Raw genomic sequence first — 18966 nt, forward strand, 5'->3', positions numbered from 1 at the left:
CAATGTTTATTTATTTTGTTGCAATAATGAAACGGTATAACCACATGAACTGCATGGTCCTTTTAGCCTTTCATCTTCCTCTTTATAATAAATTTATTTCTTTCAAACCTCATTCGTGTTTTTTTTTATTAATAAAAAACTTTTCGTTTCTCATCCATTAATTGTCTCAGCATTGAAGGAATGAGGAGGTGCGTTCTATATAAAGGTAACCTGATTTTTTGCACGCTCAAACGCCGCATTTCCAAGGCATCTACCTCCATCTTCCCTCTGTTGAATTCTCAGGCACAGTAATTCCCGGTGTGTAGCTTTTTCAGCATGTTAAAAGTTGACAATATTTTCCACGTTTTATTTTCAGATGGATCCTCACTTAATTTTTGCCTTTTGTGAATCATGTAGGTTGTCAGAATGGCTTATACAATGCTGCATATCTCTGGGCAAGCCGCACAGTCTCCTGCAATCCTCAGTTTGAAAGAATTTCAGCTCAAAAATGGTATTGGACCATGGATGACACGAGTTCGAATCGTTCGAATGTGGCACGAGCTGGACTTCATGAGAACTGATGATGTTACTAGCCTCGATTTGCTCCTGCTAGATGACGATGTGAGTTTTAAAACCCTCAACAATCATGGCTTATAATTTTTGATTATGTTTTTTGTCTGATTATTACCTTATCGTATCTCAGGATGATATGATACACGCAATTGTTCAGAAAAATTACATCTGGAAATTTGAACCCCTGCTAGAAGAGGGAATACTACTTGGTCTTACCAATTTGACATTTGCACCAGAGAAAAAAATGTTCCGCCCCTGCCAGAATGACTACCGTGCATACTTTAATTGGAATACTGATGTTACTCCTCTTGAGTCCACCACCGCACCCATTCCTCGCCACAAGTTCTTTTTCAAAGAATTTGAAGCACTTGTAGCTGATGCCACCAATACCTACCTTACTGGTGACTACATCGAAAATTAAAGTTATAGTTTCCCACCCACGTAAATTGCTAAACTAATATTCCCTCGTTGTTGTGTGTGCAGATGTAGTGGGTTTGTTAACCAGCTACACAAACTTGCAGCAAGTTAAGCGAAGTTCTGGCGATGTAGCCTTCATGCGCGAACTAACCCTCGATAACATAAGGTATCATCAACTTAAATTAAGTTAAAGCCTTCATAGTTACGTAATTTTCTTATTCCCTGCTGATCACGCATGCCTCACCTATTACACGTCTCATCTGATAATAGTGGCATGAAGCTTAGGGTCACACTATGGGGTGACTCGACTTCCGAGTTAACCAGAAACCTTGACGCCCATGAACTGAATCTGAAACCCATTGTAGCTGTCGTTGCTGGTGCCTATGTCAAATAATATCTAGGTACATGGAGTTTAATTTTAGGACTAGTGCAATCTGAACACAAAGTTTTCTTTATTCCCTCCACACATATTAAATTATTTCATGTGATTTTCCAGGCAAGCCCTCTCTTTCCTCGACTAATGCAACTAAAATTTACTTCGACCTCGACATTCCAGAGGTCTTGCATGTTATAGAAAGGTATAATTTTTTCCGCACTACCATGGTTTCCACTGTTTACTTATGATACCAACAGAGTGTTCTAGCTTACGATATCATTTTCAAACAGGTCTTCCCACCGAACACCGCCGCGTAAAATCACCCTCCCGGCTAGGGTTGGGTACTATCAGGAAAACCAATCCATTTCTGACACTAAAAAGACGATTTCCGAACTGCAGGAAACCAAGTGGGAATCTGGGTACCATGTATGGTCATGTCTAATATTTTCCTTTTTAAAAAAACAAAAATCTTGCGCAGTAATGTTTCTACTAACACTGACTTAACTGTTTTGCGACCATTTCAGGTACTAAACAAAAAAATCTGCAGTAGGCTATTGGTATTTCAACCGAGAAAGGCCGGTACTACCTAGGGTGTCACAATTGCACAACCAAATTGGTGGGAAACACAAGGGACCATTGGTGCCCTAGCTGCAAAGTCCAGATAGACGAACCAGTTCCCAGGTTCTATTCATTTTACAAATCTGAATAATTACACGTTCCTCCACTTGCAACTGACATTGCACTAACCCTGGTTTATTACATTGGTTATGCAGATACCTTCTGCGATTGGAAGTTCAAGACCCAACATGAACCGCCTTTTTTGTAGCCATAGATACTAAAGTCCAAAAAATGGTTGAGGTACCAGCCTCGGATGTTGTGGCTAAAGGCGAGGTACACGAATTCCAAATACACTAAATTTCAACTAAATATCCCATTATAATTGCTTATAACATGAATTTTTGTTATGTTACGTTGACTTAACTAAACAATTTATTTTTCCAAACAGGTTGAGGGCTTTGCGATGGTGCAGGCTGCCTTTGAACCACTGATAGGTGTTTTTCAGGATTACCTCCTAATGATAAATCCTTATAACATGAAATATCGTGACTCCGCAAGCTTAACTGTATCAATTCTACCTTTGCTCCCTCAAGCACCAGCACCAGCACCAACCATATCTGCCCAGAATACTGTAATTGTTTGTACTGAAGGTGCTGATAATGAATAACTTACAAGGAAACCCCGTCTTCAGAAGATGCCCGAAGGTTCCTCAGCATCTACCATTGCCGAAGAATAAGCCCAGTGCAGCCTTGCAAAAAATAAAACAATGCCTGGGATTGGTCGATCATGTTTCTTTGTGTTTCTGCATTTTGTTTTGGTGTGTTTCTCTTTCTGCATTTTAGACCGGTGTGTTTCCATTTCCGTATTCCGTTGGCGTGTGTTTCCCTTTTTTTTGTGACACGTATTACTACCTTTGGTCATGATCCACAGTGGCATTGGTGGATCTGATTTATTTTCTATGTACCCGTCGTGATATGATAATCTACTTTATGTTATCTAAATTGATATGAGCCCCAAAGTTTTGAATGTTAATTTTGGATACCAAGTTTGGGAGGAAATTTTGTGGCAGCAGCATCGCTAACATGAGCTTTGATTCTTTCCGACTTGGAGTACTACAAGTGTTACTTTTCCAGTAACAATTTGTTTCGAGTGACAAATTGTACACTAAGTAACTATATGGGTGTGGTCCCCTATGTTATAACTTCAAACGCTTGGCGGAGTATCCCACATCAAAAATTGGTGCAAATTTGTAAATCCTCTTTTTCTTATATCAAATTTCTGATGCTGGCATACCTTGCTTCACTATGACTTGCTATTCTACACGCATCTGAATGGAAGGCAGTGCAAGGTCCAATTAAACTCGATTATGTCGTCGTCTTACTTAACAAATTCAGGGAAAACTATAGTGAAATGGCTCGCCGAAATATTTCTCCCCATTATTTCTTTAAACTGTGTAAAGTTTTTACCATGAAATTTATGCCTTGAATTTGTTTAGTTGTTCTCCTGCCGGTGCATATTTTAGCTATTTACAGTATACCTTACTGTGGATTATACACACATCAAATTTTTATGCATAATGAGGAAAGTAGATTTGAGGGAACTACAAATGGTGTCAAGATACATTGTATTTTCGTCCATATAGATTGTTGGACCTGGATCGATAATTCACGTGTCTAAAGATCTTTTAAGTGCACGGCATACATGAAGCCGTATCAATTACCGTTCGGATTTTGAACCAGCATAAGTGAAATTCATATTACCGTTCGGATTTTGAACCAGCATTATGAAAACCATATTTATGACTGAATATTTCGAACCTTGGGATCGGAATCACGAAACTAATATAGAATAGGCTTATGACTGAAGGGCTGGATTTGGTTATTTTGCAGCTACCTTTTAGGCTCATATGGTCTGCACGTGTATTGACAACATTCGGTAGTACTAAAATGTAATGCAATCACCTGACGTTAAGATGACAAACTAACAGTGGCACTGAAGAAGGGAGACTTACACATAGCACTTCTCTACTTCGTCATAAGAAACTATAGTTTTTATTAAATGTGTGCTTTAGGTTGATGCGTACACCTGTAACTAACAGTAATTCACAGCGGCTAAGATGCATCTAGCAATAATTTGTCTCTCCTTATGGCAAGTATTAAGTATAAACATGGGTGGATTATTACGTGCTGATAAATGAAAGGTCTAATTTGCATTCCTCGTACATATGAATTAGAGCTGGCAAACAAGCTGAAACCCGCGGATTAATCCGTGCCCGGCCCGTAAAAACCCGAATCCGGCTCGGCTGGTTTCTAAACAAGCCGGGTTCGGGTTAGAGAAATGACGGCTTGTGAATAAACGGGTTAACCCGTCCCGGCCCGTGAAACCGCGGGTACAACCCGTAAACCCGTCCACAATTACTAATTAGTAATTTTTATATAATCCTGTCCGTCGGATTATCTAGGATTAATCACATCCACACGATTAAGGTATAAAAGGCGAAACCCTAGAACTAAATGAAGAGATATCTTTCTTTTTTATCTCTCTCTTTTCTTCTTCTGCTCCTTGCCTCCTTCCCTTCTTCTGCGTTCTTCAGTTGTGAATTGAATCTCGGATAAACAATGAATCATTTGGCACGATTCTCTGGAAGCTAGGTCTTTATCTCTCTCAAGGTTTGTTATCTCCTTCATTCTCCGTTCCTTCTCATATCAATTGTTATCCTTTTTATTTCCTTATACTACAGGGTTGCAGATTTGATATTGTTGATGTTTATTTATTTTTTTGCAGTGCAAGTGAGAGATGAGCAGCTGCTGCGGCTGTCAAGTTTGAATCAAGAGAAATCAGAGATTTCGATTTGTAAAAGCGTGATCTGAGATCTGATGATGAATTAAATTCAAAAATCACGATAACCCTTTGATTCAGATTAAGTTTTCAGTACTTATACAGAGAGATCTCAACCGGTGTACAGTTCATCAATTTTGCTTAAGTGTGAATCTGGTGGTGTCTTTTATTCAATTCAAAGAAGAAGAAGTTTCTTTCCATAAACAAGTTATAATCTTCTGGTTCTTGGAGTTTATTTCGCAGGTGAAGTTTTCTTTTTAATTCGTTTTCTGGGTTTCTTGTTTCTGTGATGATCTTTCTGTTGACTATGAAGAAGAAGAAACTAGGGTTTTATGTTGTTGTGTTGAATCCACGGTATTCTTTTTATTCAAATTAGTTGGTAATTCATGTTGAAAGTGATGGTTCTGTTTGTATTGAGGAAGTACTTATTGAGAATGTTTTGTAGATAAATTGCTTGAATGAATGTTCAAACCAGTAAAACCCTAGAAATAGAGAAGATTAGAGAGAATGAATGTAGTAATGGTAGGATTTTCTGTGCATACTTCACTACAGGGTGATAAGGGGCAAAGGGTTTTGAGATTGTGATAGCTTTGGATTTGTTCTGTAATTCATTGAATGGTTACTCAAGGAGAAACCCTCACCAAAAGCCTTTTGGTGTAGTTCGTATCAGATGTTCATATTACATATAATTTGTAACTTATGGTTCTTCGCTCGCACGCATATGCACTCCTCGTATTTAGTAGGAAACTTGTGAGAAACTATAGTGAATAACAATGGGTGTGTTTATCAGATACAATGTGTGAGTGAAAGGTTGATATCAGTTTCTCGTCCCTGTAGTTTGCATTTTGCAGTATGTGAAACTAACTGCCGGTGGATTGGCCTTTTGGTCTGTTTAGGTAAATGTTACTAGACATCTATAGATCATTCTCGTGGACTGTGGTTGAGTACACTTGTTCTGATTGCAACATGCATGCTATGACAAAGGTCAGTATACTAATTTGACGCACTGGGTTCTTCTGTGAATTTCTTAGCTCTTTATTTATTCTTAAATCTTAATTTGAAACATAGTTTTGAGCACCACAATTTTGGGCACATATTTGACAAGCTTACCGAAGAAATTGGAAGTCCAGTCGAATTTGAACTGCCAGACTGGGTAAAGGATCAGAATCCTAATACCTACACCTTCATAAGACGCAGTATCCATATAGTAGTTGAATAAATTAATATGCTCTGAATGAACTTCTTGGTGGAAATTATTTTGTTTAGGACAAAGACAATATCAGTATTAAGAGATTAAACTACATATGCTAATCCATACGTCTTTTTGCTTGTTTTATTTGTTTAAGAAAAGGTCTTTTTTGTCTTCCTTTTCACGGGTTTTACCTTTTCTTCAAATAGCATACTGTATTTTGTGCTGGGATTAGCAGATAGTAGTGATGTCTTTCTATCTTTTGAAATTTTTTGTAATTTAAATGATACAAAGTTTTTGTGATTGCCATTATTTGTTTGTTCTTCATTCTATCGGCATTGGATTGTAAATTTTGGCGTGTGACAGGCTGAAACTGTCAATGTGAGTATGTGAATGTTGAATCTGTTGATTGGATTGATTCATAAATCAGAGGAAACTCTGTCAAATCGGTTTCTGGTGAGTTGACTCACCATAAACGGGTTAACCCGTGAACCCGCAGGTTTAACCCGTTACGGGTGCGGGTTAAAGAAATGACCACCCGTGAAGAATATCAACCCGCGGGTTTTGACCCGTATTAACCCGAACCCGTGTAACCCGTAACAAGCCAGCCCCGGCCCGCCCGTTTGCCAGCTCTAATATGAATGACCGTTTTTATTATGTTAATTGAATAATTATCAAGAACTAAGGAAAAAAAAAAAACTACGGTTGATTGTAACGTAAATCTGATGTCATTTCACATCTCTTCTCAATGCCTGATCTGGCTCCACCCCTTTTATGTAACTCCCATGTCCATTGTTATAATGGAAAATTCAAGAAAGAATATTCGGATTTCGAACTGAAATATAATGATACACGATGGACATTGAATGAATTTTCATTATACACATTAATGACCAGAGGTATATTTAAGGTGGGAGAAGAATTGAGATCCAACCTACAACACCACATAAAAACAGAATTCACCATGGCAGCACAGATAAACTGTATCGTACCTAAATACATGATGGCATATCTCAAGAAGCAATCACCTGAAAGAACACTACTTACAGGTATAACGATTTATCCAAATAAATCATGTAGGATGGCTTATAATTTTAATATTCTGGGCGGGAAAAAAATCCAAAACATAATCTTTTATCTCATGTGCAGAGACAAGCTCCAAAGAATCGAACAACAGCAGCATCATGACTACCATTCAACGGGATCAGGCAACCCATTTTACATATGAACAGGGGCAAAGGATGTCACTTGCTATGTTATGTCAAAAGAAGCTGAATTTGGAGATTGAGGTATCTATTAATCTATTGGACAACTACGAAATATTGACGTGGGGTTATTACAGGCGAGGTATACAGTGACCACATTGGCGCAAATAACTCGCTTCACAAATGATTGGTGTTTCATGTATTGTCCTGAATGCAACAAGGAATTTGAGGCAACACGCAACGGCAGACACTGTCCGGAGTGCTTAAAATATACTCATTCAATCCCGATGTAATATTTTTGTTCTTTTAATTTTATGCAATCTGTTTATTGGAAAAATAAACATTAAATAATCTGGACATGAAGTAATTGATGTACCAATCAATCCTGGGACAGATTGAGTTTGACAGTGATGATGAATGATGGACCGAAATCAGCAATATTCCGAGCAAAAGGTGATGTGGCGGAGGAATTGTTGGGACGTAAGGCATATTACTTGATGCAGTTGAAAGAAGTATAAGTAATTTCCCCATGAGACTGGAAGAGGTCCATCTTGAAAAATACTATCTTAGTAAACCAAATTTCACAAAACAAGTTTAGCTATTTCATTTGGAAAATGACATACAGTTTACGGAGGAAAATGACTTTAATTGGTAAGGAAAATGCCGATGGCCTTATAACTAATATTGGGAACAGGAGCACGGAGTGCAGCATGTGTTCAAGGTTCTGTACGAGGTCCTGCATTGCCAGATTGTATTTCAGGTGCAGATAGCAACATAAGGAGGTAATAGGGACAACACTTTTGAAGTTACAAAAGCGTTCATCAAGAGAAACTGCTAGGAACAATTATATGTTGAAGATTTAATGGCAGATGTTAGCATATACACTTCCTCACCTATAATATAATGGGTACAGATTTCAAACATGCATTCTAATGAGTGTTATGAAAATAACAGGAACAACATGCCACGCTGAAAAATTTGTATAATCCGTTTGATTACCAAAAAAACTATTTGGATGCAATAAAATCCTATTCTCAGCCTATTTGGAGGATCCGCAACTTGACAAAACCAGAGCAGACGACTGAAATGAAAGGTTTATCAGATGTGATGGAAAAATGTGCTATCAAAGAGGAGCACGGAGAGACTTCAATGGAGGATATCGATTAGTTGAGTTGAGAAGGAAGCTGCTGACAAATAAAACAATACTAGGAATCGTCAATCATGTTTATTTATGTCTATGCATTTTGTTTTACTGTATTTCCCTTTCTGCATTTGGTACGCATGTTTCTGTTACTGCATTCTTTTGAGGCGTAGCTCCCTTTTCTACGTGTTAATCTTAGTATCTTTTATCCGTGTTAGCGTGTTGATATGATATGATAAGATTTATTCGGTTCAAAATCAAATTGTGAAGATATATGGGATATAACATATATGTCCTACTTAATTGAGAATATTCCAGCTGTTATGGAAATGTGATTGATTTCGGCCAAACGAGGAACTGATAGACACAATAATTTGATGTCCTACAGATCATTGTAAAGAAAAAATAGGATGAAACTGGAGCTTATCTATAATTTTATAAAAATATAAAAAATGGGAAATTAAAAGTGAATTATGTTAACCCAATACATAGGAAGAAGTTGATAAGTTTTAGGGACACAATATTCAAAATGGACCAACGCCGAGGCCCGTGCCGTTACGGCACGGGTATAGATCTAGTATATCATAAAATAAGGATCTTAGAATGGACAAGGATTATTAAGCAACACAAATACAAATACAGGTATTGAAACTAACCTTATTTCAAGATAGATGGCCATGTACTTCACGAATCATAAGTGAAGTCTTTCAAAGTTGAAGCTTAGATCACGAATATCATTTAGGTTTGGAAGACAACCTTGCAACAAGATACACATGAGTGTGGAGATTGAGCTTTTTGTGTTGCTAGTGTCTCCAATTTAAAATGATCAATCAAGGATGGATTGCTTAGGATGCGAGCAATGAATTTCTTGCAACCCGAGGAAATTTTTAATTGCCTAAACTAAGTCGTTTTCTAAAATTATTTCATTGGAAAAGACTGGGCTTGCAATGAGGTTCTTTTCACGGTCTGAAGTTTGTATAACATTCAAAGCCCACGGTGAACTCTTATGCAAAAATGACTTATCAAAGATAATTTCAAACTTTCATCAAATTAAATTGATTTTCTAACCAAGGAATTAACTTTGAATATCAATTCGTAAGAGTTTAGAAAGTTCGCCTTGAAATCCGAAGAAGAATGAACGAGCCCAAAGATATAGATGTTATAGGTTTGGCTCATTAACATTTTAGGTCCATGAACTCACTGTTAATTTATTGGAGCAAAATAGAGAAAATATATAACTTTGCCTTTGTAGGTTCACGAACTCAAGTAGGTAGGTTCACAAACTCAAACGCAAAGATGCAAAAAGAAAATTCAAGCTCAGTAGGTACGCAAACTCAAATAGGAAGATTCGCGAACTCAACTGAAAAAAGGCTACAAGAGAATTTCTCTTATGTTCGCCAGCTCAATGCAAAAAGGCTTAAGGAGATTTCTCTTGTACTAGGAGTTTATCTTCTACGGGTTCACAAACTCACTGTAACAGGTTAGCAAACTCAAAAAACAAAAGTTCCAGATAAAATCTTTACAATAGGTTCGTGAACTCACCGTAATAAGTTCACGAACTCAAAGACCTTATTAGCCTTTGATTTTGACTTTTACAAGTTTTAGGTTCACAAACTCAATTCTTAGGTTTGTGAACTCAAGTGTATAAAAATCTTTAATATTAAACTACCTAAACAAAATCTTATAAACTCGTGAATGAATTTGAAAGTTTTGAAATTTTAAACAACACTTGTGGTTTTATTTCAAACTTAGTTTTGAGTTTTACAAGCAAATGCTTTGAAGTCGCAACACCACTAGACTTTGCAATAAGCTAGTATGTTATATGATCTTCTTTGAAATATGATAAACTATTAAAGTCCTCGACATTTTCTGCGATAGATAGATAAAAGGAAACGAGTTAATAGAAAATAAGGCTAGTCCTCTTTACTTACCTCGATGAAGCTTCTTCTAGTGATGTCTTCGCGTGATTTTCAATTCTTCATTCGCCTTGAATAACTTGAAAAATTCTAAGACTCTACTACCTAATCTATTCCAAACTGAAGCTGACTTCAGTAAGCTAATATCAAGAAACAATTTTGCTACCTAAAATATGAAACATACTTGATATACCAAGATATAAAGGTTTAACCAAGTATTCGCTCTAACTTACATACATACATACACATTTACATTTTGTTTTTTCACAACTAACTCTTTGTACTAGAAAAATAATATGGAGATACTGGCTAGAATATCAAGAAAATAAAGATATGTGGAGGAGAATTTGGAAAATGAACACCATACTTAGGATAAAGCTTTCATTTGAAAATGTGTGCACTCCATCCTTCCCCTAAGTAAAAAGACCATCCACATTCTTCGTAACATAAATAAACTTTGCTCCATTCGTGGGAAGCAGGAAGAAACTCTAAACTATTTTGTTTTTAAAAAAATTGTGATTTTATTTTAGAAGGTATCAACCTCTCCTTTATCATGAATACACACATTTATTTTCTTAGCTGGTTCCACATCTGATTTACCAGAACTAACAGTAAGGATATGGTACTCTTAACTGACTTAACATCATAGAATTTATTATCTAGAAAATTTGGAAATCATGGTGTGAATTTGACTTTAGAAAAATCACATCCACAATGCAGAGAACATGGGAACTACGATCATACTGTTTAATAACAAAATGAGAAGCATGAATCACTTTGATCATGTAAATGGAATCTTGATTTCCAAACCCCACACTCAATCTTTCTTGAAATAATGTCACTTAAAATAAGCATGGCTTTAGTTATGGATACAAATCAACCCAATTGTCGCATTATGCTGATGATATCCAATTATAAAGTACTTATTATGGAACAAGGTATATATATATATATATATATATTTTCAAGAGATCAAAATTAGAGGAGAAGACAACTTTACTGACAATCTAATTGGCACGTCAACTGAACCACCTAAAAATCTAAATCGAGAGTGACAATCTGAAAGTCCTCGAAGCTACTAAAACCAATATCGTCAAAGAAAAACGAAAAACTCGACAATGTTGCATGAATGCAACATTACACTATCCTTTATCTATCGAGAGGATTAGAAATATAGCTTTAATTCCTAATTCTTGAAACTTTTTTTTATTGGTAACCTAGCAACATTATGTTTAGCCTATAATCTAACTAAGTCATGGATTGAAAGCTCCTTTTCAATGTTTTTGATAAACAACTTGAGTTGGCAACGCCGTTAAGAAAACTAAAATGTAACCTCTGAAATCTTCATAATTTATCTATTAATTAAGTCGAAAAGCTAAAAATTAGTTTATACCCAATTTTAAAAATGACTTGTAAAAACAGAAGGAACAAAATTCCTACAAAACGGATTGTTTTTCTTCTGGTCGTGGTATCTAAGCACCCGTAATATTTGAACACTCTATGAAAATATAACATGAAATCTTGTGTTTTGACTTATATCTACTAGTAGAAGTCGAAAAATGGCTAGTTTCTGCCAAACACCCTCCAAATAAAACAGTATAATTAATATATTAAAATTACTTAATAAAATAAAAATAAAAATAAAAATAAAAATAAAAATAAAAATAAAAACAAAAACGAAAATAATTGGGGCAAATTTTTGTACGCAATTCTCACTCATCTGTAAAAAAAAAAGAAACCATTTGTCTGTCACAGCAATAAAACCCCCTCGAAATCTCCCATAGTTTCCTCAACAGAAAATTATCTAATCGCGTCTCTTCATTCATTTCCTCCTTCCTAGAGACAAAGAGGGAAGAACACAGAGGAAAGTGATAGATTAGATTAGTACATAGAATCAAAACAAATAAAATCAACAAGTTATTCCGACCGGGATCAATCGCAACCCTAGTTTTTCTTGCCGTGTCTTAACCTCGTCTGAGGTATGTGAATTTATTTATTTTTATGTATTTTTTTTGTTTATATTTAGCGTAGGTTTACCGGTTAGCTTTAGATTTAAGCAGACTTGTTAAAATCTATATATATAGACGGTGATCGATTGAATCTCTATCTAAACTTCTTTCTCTATATCCCTCCCCCTCGCGCGTGGGCTATTGGATTCAGAATCTGGTGTTGTTGATTGTGGCGGGGACAACGAGTTGAAGATTCAGAATCAGAATTATGTTCGGTTCTACAAGCCGTAAGCATAATTAAACCCTAATTTCACTGTTTGTTTATTCGCTTTCTTTTGTTTGTTTGATTTTTATTCAATTGTCTAATCTTATCACACATAAGTTGTTCTGTTTGATTTAATTTAAGAAGATATGTTACTTGTTGTTGTTTATAGTGTAAAAAATCGTGTGAGTTTTTGGAAAGTTCGTACGTTGCTTATTAGAGCTTCATTAATCATTCTTGAACCGAAGTTTCTTGGTTAGATTATTAGTAGGAACTTTGATCATCATCTTTTTTTTTGTGGTAATCTAGTATCACGTTTATGTGTCTGTAAGATGTAAGTTCTATGTATTTAAGATAATGTAGACTGAATAGGATTAACATGCAGAAATTGGATTTTGGAGTTTCTCGTCATTGTGGTCTGTTTTGCTAGGTATATATGTATTATGTTTTCATTCTCATGCTATGTACTGCATTACATTTTTGGTTACTTTCTTTGGTTACTGTTTACTTAGTTCTTTGTGTTACCACTCACGGCTGATGTGCGATAATTCTACATCTTTTTGTTATTCTGAGTAGATATACTTTACCGAGTTTCAATGAATGATTGGTACTCGTTTTGATTTAAGTACGATTTGATGACAAGTTAATGTTTTTTTTTTGTTGGTTTTTTTATACGATGATATAGCAGCTTTTGGGCAGTCATCAACTAGCCCATTTGGTTCACAGCAACAGTCGGTTTTCGGGCAAAACAACAATACTGCTAGCAATCCTTTTGCTCCTAAACCTTTTGGTAGTACAAATCCGTTTGGTTCTCAGACAGGAGGCTCTATCTTTGGCGGCAATTCGACTGGTGTGTTCGGAGGAACTCAGGCTTCTTCGCCGTTGCCTTCTACTCCGACATTTGGAAACACTGCATCAGCCCCTAGCTTCGGAGGTTCAGTGCCTTCGTTCGGCTCTCCGACTCCAGCTTTTGGCAGCGGTACGTCCTCATTTGGCGGAATGCACATGTTCTTAGTTTTAATACTTATTATTAGCTCGTATTTTGATCTTTGATCCACCCCTTCATACTAATTGCCAAATGTGTTGTTTAACCTGATTTTTTTCTAACTTGATAGCTCTGAGTATGCTATGGCACTATTGTGTTAATTGGCAGTAAAACTATAAATAAATACTTTTATGATGATACTAGGTACACCTTTTGTCCTTCCTTTACTATTCTCTCGTCGTACTGAGTGCAACCTTTTTCATCTAGTAATCACGTATTTCACAAACAAAAGAGGAGATGACTTTTGAAATTTATATCAGCCCACCTTGTTTTCTCCTCGAGTATAGAGGCACATTTATTACAATGAGATTTATTATTAGCAAGCATGCAACTCTTTGTGAATTGATAATGCTTTTATATATCTTTGGTAAAGTTAAAGAATAATATTAAGTTTAAACATCGAAAGCGATAGAATAGCTTCTCAGGCTTTACTCTTCTTTTGCACCCTCTCATGCTATTTATGAAAGAATATTTTTCTTGTCTTCTTGTAATCTGTCTACAATTCTCTATGTAATCCACCTGGATGTTTCTGGCTGTTGAGTCCCTTTTTGTTTTGTTTTGAAGGATCTTCTCTATTCGGGCAGAAGCCTGCTTTTGGCGGCTTTGGATCTACTCCTCCTAGTCAGCCAAGTCCATTTGGGGGTAGCACGTTCCAACAAACCCAATCGGCATTTGGAGGCAATGCATTTAGTTCATCCGCTCCTTTTGGTGCACAAAGTCAACCTGCATTTGGTACTAATAGCAGCCCTGCTTTCGGAGCGACAAACACTCCTGCTTTCGGTGCTCCTACTACTCCGGCCTTCGGTGCTGCAACTACACCGGCCTTCGGGTCTCAACCAACTGCAGCCTTCGGTGCTGCAACTACACCAGCCTTTGGGTCTCAACCAACTTCAACATTTGGATCAGGAGGGGGATTTGGCACTCCAGCATTTGGTTCCACAAGCGCTCCAGCATTTGGTTCCACAAGCACTCCAGCATTTGGTTCCACGAGCACTCCAGCATTTGGTTCTACAAGTGCTGCTTCCATCACTCCTTTTGGGGCTCAACCTTTTAGTTTTGGAACAACCCCTGCATTTGGCCAAACAAATTCTGGATTTGGTAGTACCCCTTTTGGTTCAACTCCGTCTGTCTTTGGAGCCCAAAGTTCTTCCTTCGGTAATATCTGCATCTTTCATGATGATTCATTTTGTTTTACAATATAAAAGACTAGTTGCTGATTCCTTGCTGTAATCTTGTCTTTTCTATCTCCCCTTCAGGTACCCAGACTACAACACCCTCTACATTTGGATCTCCAGGTTCCTTTGGGCAGCCAGGTTTTAGTGGTGGTCAACAACAACGTGGTGGAAGCAGAGTAGTGGCTTACGCTCCTACAGTTGAGGCTGATCAATCTGGTGCACAGAGTTCTGGAAAACTTGAATCCATATCAGCTATGCCTGTTTATAAAGAGAAAAGTCATGAAGAACTGAGGTGGGAAGATTACCAGTTGGGTGATAAAGGTAAATGCTATTTACGACTATTCTTGATCACTTCTGTGGGATTGACATTTTATTAACTCCTCATGGATTTGTGTACAATGTGAAACATAGGTGGGCCGAATCCTGCTGGTCAGCCATCATCCATTGGAGGCTTTGGCACAACGACTACTCCACAACCGAATCCTTTTGGGTCTACACCGACAAATCCATTTACATCTACGACAGCTGCCAACCCATTTGGTCAGAAAACAAGTAGCTTTCCTTCTACTCCTAGTTTCGGCACTTCAGGGTTTAATACATCAACACCATCAAACCCTTTTGCAACAGGTTCATCACCCTCAACAACAAGTGTATTTGGGCAACCCAGTACTCCTTTTTTTGGAACTACTTCTAACAGTACTCCTTCAAATACAACCTCGCTTTTCAATCAAACACCCGGATCAACCAACACATTTGGTACAGGGCTGAGTATTGGTACAACACCTGCATTCCCACGGACAAATAATCTTTTTGGGACTTCTAGTTCAACCTTTGCACCAAGCACCACGTCTTCCTTTTCTCAGCCAACGAATGCATTTACTCCACCAAATTCTGGCTTCGGGAACAATATGTTCAATTCAACACCGTCTCAGCCTTCTTCTAGCACTTCATTGTTTGGCCAAACAAATGTAAGCTCTTTTTGTTAAGTGTTCTGATTAAATCATTTGGTTGTATATGCCTAGTTTCTTAGGAATGTCGATTTCATAATTGCGTACTCAAAATTATGTTTTTTTTTACCTTTCTGTACCCCAGCCATCACAACAGAGTCAGCCAGCTTTTTCCTTTCCCAACTTTGGTCAACAACAACAACAACAGCCAGCAGGTATAGTAATTATGATATTGTTTGACTTTTGACTGTAGTCTGACACTATTATTCTTGATCTTAATTATTAATTACACACCTTTCAAGGTTTCAATAATTTCCTGACACTTGTGTTATGGTGCAACTGCATCTTCAGGTGGTGGTTTTGGTGCGGCAACTGGTTTTGGAGCTACATCAAGCATTTTTAACAGTGCGTCAAATGTTTTCGGCCAGAACGCCTTTGGTCAACAGTAAGTACCCACCTCATGTTTATTTGACTGCTTAGGCATCTCCATCTAGCTCATGGTTTATGTTGGTAATAATATGATATGAAATCTCAATCAGGCCTATTGGCAACCAAAGTAATACGGTGGCACCACAACCAGCTGCTGTTGCAACGAATCCTTTTGGAACACTTCCTACAATGCCTCAAATATCAATTGGACATACAGGATCTGCACCATCAATTCAATATGGAATATCTAACATGCCTGTAAGTTTGATTCCCCGACTGTAATTGGCTTTTAGCTTTTAGGCTGTTCTCAATGTTTCTTTTGAGCTTGGGGTCTTTGTTTTTATTCTGTTTTTTTTTCTTTTTTTTTTGAACAGGTCGTTGACAAACCCGCACCTGTCCGAGTTTCCTCCTTGTTGACTTCTAGACATTTGTCTCAGAGGAGGATTAGGTTACCTGCCAGGAGATCCCAAGCTAAGAGCGACAGTGCAAGGGTGAGATTGAGTTTGGTTCTTATCAGTTGTAACATTTGTTTTGTTTTGAGCACCCAACCTTGTATTTCCTTACGAGCAATTAGTTTTTTTTTGTGTTTTTGTTTTTATAGGTGCCATTTTTCAGTGATGATGAGGAAGCTCCTAGCACACCAAAAGCAGATGCCCTTTTTATTCCAAGGGAGAATCCAAGAGCTCTTGTTATACGTCCTCTTGAACATTGGACCTCCAGAACCTCTGCAGAAAAATCTAAGGATACTAACAATATTCCTCTGCACGAGAACGGTAAGCATTTCTTTCACATGTGCTTCCTAACTAGTTCAGTGGCTGTACTTCTACCGTCATACTAGTTTATAAAGGTTGATGGTGGATTTCGTTCACTGTCTGCCTAGTTCCGCGGTATCATCGGTCTCAAGTGTTTCTCTACCAAGTATAGGCCTCAACAGTATCCATAATTTTAGCGTTGTTCCTTGATGCGTATTGGTCTTCTAGAATTAATGACGTTCTTTGATACTTTATCTGCAGCTGTATATACTGATACATTGTTGCCTTTCTGTTTAGGTAAACTCTCCGAAAAAGATTCAGGTTCAAGTTTGAATGGCTCTATCAATCAGGAAAAACATAGTAAGGCTTTGTCTTTGTTTTTGTCCATTGCAAGTCGATTTTCAGGAAGCATTTCAGCATTTCAGATGCTATCATTGCAAATCTATTGCTAATCTGTATATTGAGAAAAAGCATTTGTTTTTCTTTTCTCTGATAATTCATTTTCCAATTACAGTATTTTTCTTTTTTGGCTTTCTTTTTCCTTTTGAACATTTTCAAATATATTTGCATGTTCTTTCTGTTCCATCGCAGAGAGTAATCCATCATTGGGGGAAAATGGCCACGACAAGGAGCGGACTCAACCTGCTAAATCCAGCCAAAAGGCAAATGGGGTTGTTCACGAGGATCATTCCAAGAACACCCAAAATGGGGACTCATACATCACACTGAATGGTCACAGAGCTGGTGAGGCAGCCATTGTATATGAACACGGGGCAGATATCGAGGCACTGATGCCGAAACTCTGCCACTCTGACTACTACACAGAGCCTCGAATTCAAGAACTAGCTGCCAAGGAGAGGGCAGAGCCAGGGTTCTGCCGCAGGGTGAAGGACTTCGTGGTGGGAAGGCATGGGTTTGGTAGCATCAAGTTTGCAGGAGAGACTGATGTACGGAACCTTGACCTGGAATCCCTCGTACAGTTCAACAACCGGGAGGTGATAGTTTACCTGGATGAGAGTAAGAAGCCCCCAGTAGGGCAAGGACTGAACAAGGCCGCAGTGGTGACACTCCTCAACATCAAGTGCTTTGATAAGAAAACTGGACAACAATACACGGAGGGGGTGAAGGTTGAAAAGTACAAGGAGATGCTGATGAAGAAGGCTCGTGACCAGGGTGCTGAGTTTGTTTCTTATGATCCTATCAAGGGAGAGTGGAAGTTCAGGGTGGATCACTTCAGTCGGTACATGCTTGATGACACTGATGAGGAAGTTGGTGTTGAAGTGGCGCTTTTAGCATGTTGACATCTAAAGGATGTCTGGTTTTACCTTTACTATCGTCCTTTTCGATTGGTATCAAGTGTCCCGTAGTGTTTTTTTTTTCCTGTATAGGGGAGCAAAAAGAAGGGTGAAATGTACGAGTCCCTCTAGGTTTGATACTCTTCTCTGCTTGTAATAGTAGTAGTATTAGTTTGTTTTCATTTTTTGTTTTTTATTCTGAGTAATGGATAACAGGGTTATCATTTGATCTTAATGTCTGTGTCCACCATCTGTGTGTTTATTTGAAGAAAATGGAGACCATCTAGAAGGGTTCCATTTCTTTTAATTTCTGGTAGGCTACAATTCTACAAACGTGGCTCCATAATAGTCGATTCATGCACACACAACTCTGGCGATTTGCGGGAAGTTTGTCTTATTTCTTGCCGTAAAAACTGTGGAAAATTTTCTATTTTTTTATGACTAGGAATTCATCATTTCCTGGCTTAGCCTATGGCTGGCAATAAAATATCATTTCCAGTTCATTTAGTCTATGAGTTCATTATTTCTTAGATAAGCTCCAACGGTGTACTACTACACTATTCCAACGGGTTGCTGGCTAGTCTACAAGCGAGCCTCATGAGGAACCAGCCAAGAGATCCGAAGTGGATTAGGGGCTGATTATGTCGCAAGGGGCAAGCTAACTCTACCTTCCATGTCAAATATAGCAATATTGCATTATTGGGGACTCGAATCCGGAACCTCCCGGAACGCATCAACCTTTGAGAAACGTGGTTGACCAGCTGAGCTATCTACCCGTTTTATTATTATTATAAAAAAAACGATTGCCATTCGGGCTTATATTAAAAAACACCAAAGGTAACTCACAGAGGAATAATAGGAAGGTTGGAGCATAGCAACAAGTTGCGCTCCAACACCTTTTTGGATAGCAACATCTACCC

The 18966-nt window shown here is 37.7% G+C and overlaps 2 protein-coding genes across 3 annotated transcripts; both read left to right on the forward strand.

Annotated features, from left to right (window-relative positions):
• The first annotated feature begins 405 nt into the window (after positions 1 to 405).
• On the forward strand, positions 406 to 2155 carry LOC113350717 (replication protein A 70 kDa DNA-binding subunit D-like). Its single transcript, XM_026594845.1, has 4 exons — positions 406 to 600; positions 683 to 953; positions 1036 to 1135; positions 2119 to 2155. The coding sequence occupies exons 1-4, from the start codon at positions 406 to 408 to the stop codon at positions 2153 to 2155; spliced, it is 603 nt and encodes a 200-aa protein (XP_026450630.1).
• A 9746-nt stretch (positions 2156 to 11901) lies between these two features.
• On the forward strand, positions 11902 to 18353 carry LOC113347087 (nuclear pore complex protein NUP98A-like). Of its 2 annotated transcripts, none has more exons than XM_026590675.1 (13): positions 11902 to 12171; positions 12353 to 12428; positions 13089 to 13382; positions 14013 to 14603; positions 14705 to 14944; positions 15035 to 15591; positions 15716 to 15785; positions 15922 to 16015; positions 16110 to 16257; positions 16374 to 16490; positions 16601 to 16772; positions 17049 to 17111; positions 17343 to 18353. In XM_026590675.1, exons 2-13 carry the CDS (start codon positions 12410 to 12412, stop codon positions 18050 to 18052), a joined length of 3075 nt encoding a protein of 1024 aa, XP_026446460.1. In that variant the 5' UTR covers positions 11902 to 12171; positions 12353 to 12409; the 3' UTR covers positions 18053 to 18353. The 2 variants fall into 2 exon arrangements, with proteins under 2 accessions (XP_026446460.1, XP_026446461.1); XM_026590676.1 differs by having other exon boundaries at positions 13092 to 13382.
• Positions 18354 to 18966: the final 613 nt, after the last annotated feature.

This window comes from Papaver somniferum, chromosome 2, assembly GCF_003573695.1.
Source record: "Papaver somniferum cultivar HN1 chromosome 2, ASM357369v1, whole genome shotgun sequence".
NCBI lineage: Eukaryota > Viridiplantae > Streptophyta > Magnoliopsida > Ranunculales > Papaveraceae > Papaver > Papaver somniferum.

Bases quoted from the DNA above. Each gene is read 5' to 3' on its own strand.
- LOC113347087 (XM_026590675.1), top strand. The intron at 16,491-16,600 runs GTGAGATTGAGT...TTGTTTTTATAG, and splicing joins CTAAGAGCGACAGTGCAAGG to GTGCCATTTTTCAGTGATGA. The intron at 16,773-17,048 runs GTAAGCATTTCT...CTTTCTGTTTAG, and splicing joins TATTCCTCTGCACGAGAACG to GTAAACTCTCCGAAAAAGAT.
- LOC113350717 (XM_026594845.1), top strand. From the start codon at position 406: ATGGCTTATACAATGCTGCATATCTCTGGGCAAGCCGCACAGTCTCCT. The intron at 601-682 runs GTGAGTTTTAAA...ATCGTATCTCAG, and splicing joins TGCTCCTGCTAGATGACGAT to GATGATATGATACACGCAAT. The intron at 1,136-2,118 runs GTATCATCAACT...TTGGTTATGCAG, and splicing joins CTAACCCTCGATAACATAAG to ATACCTTCTGCGATTGGAAG.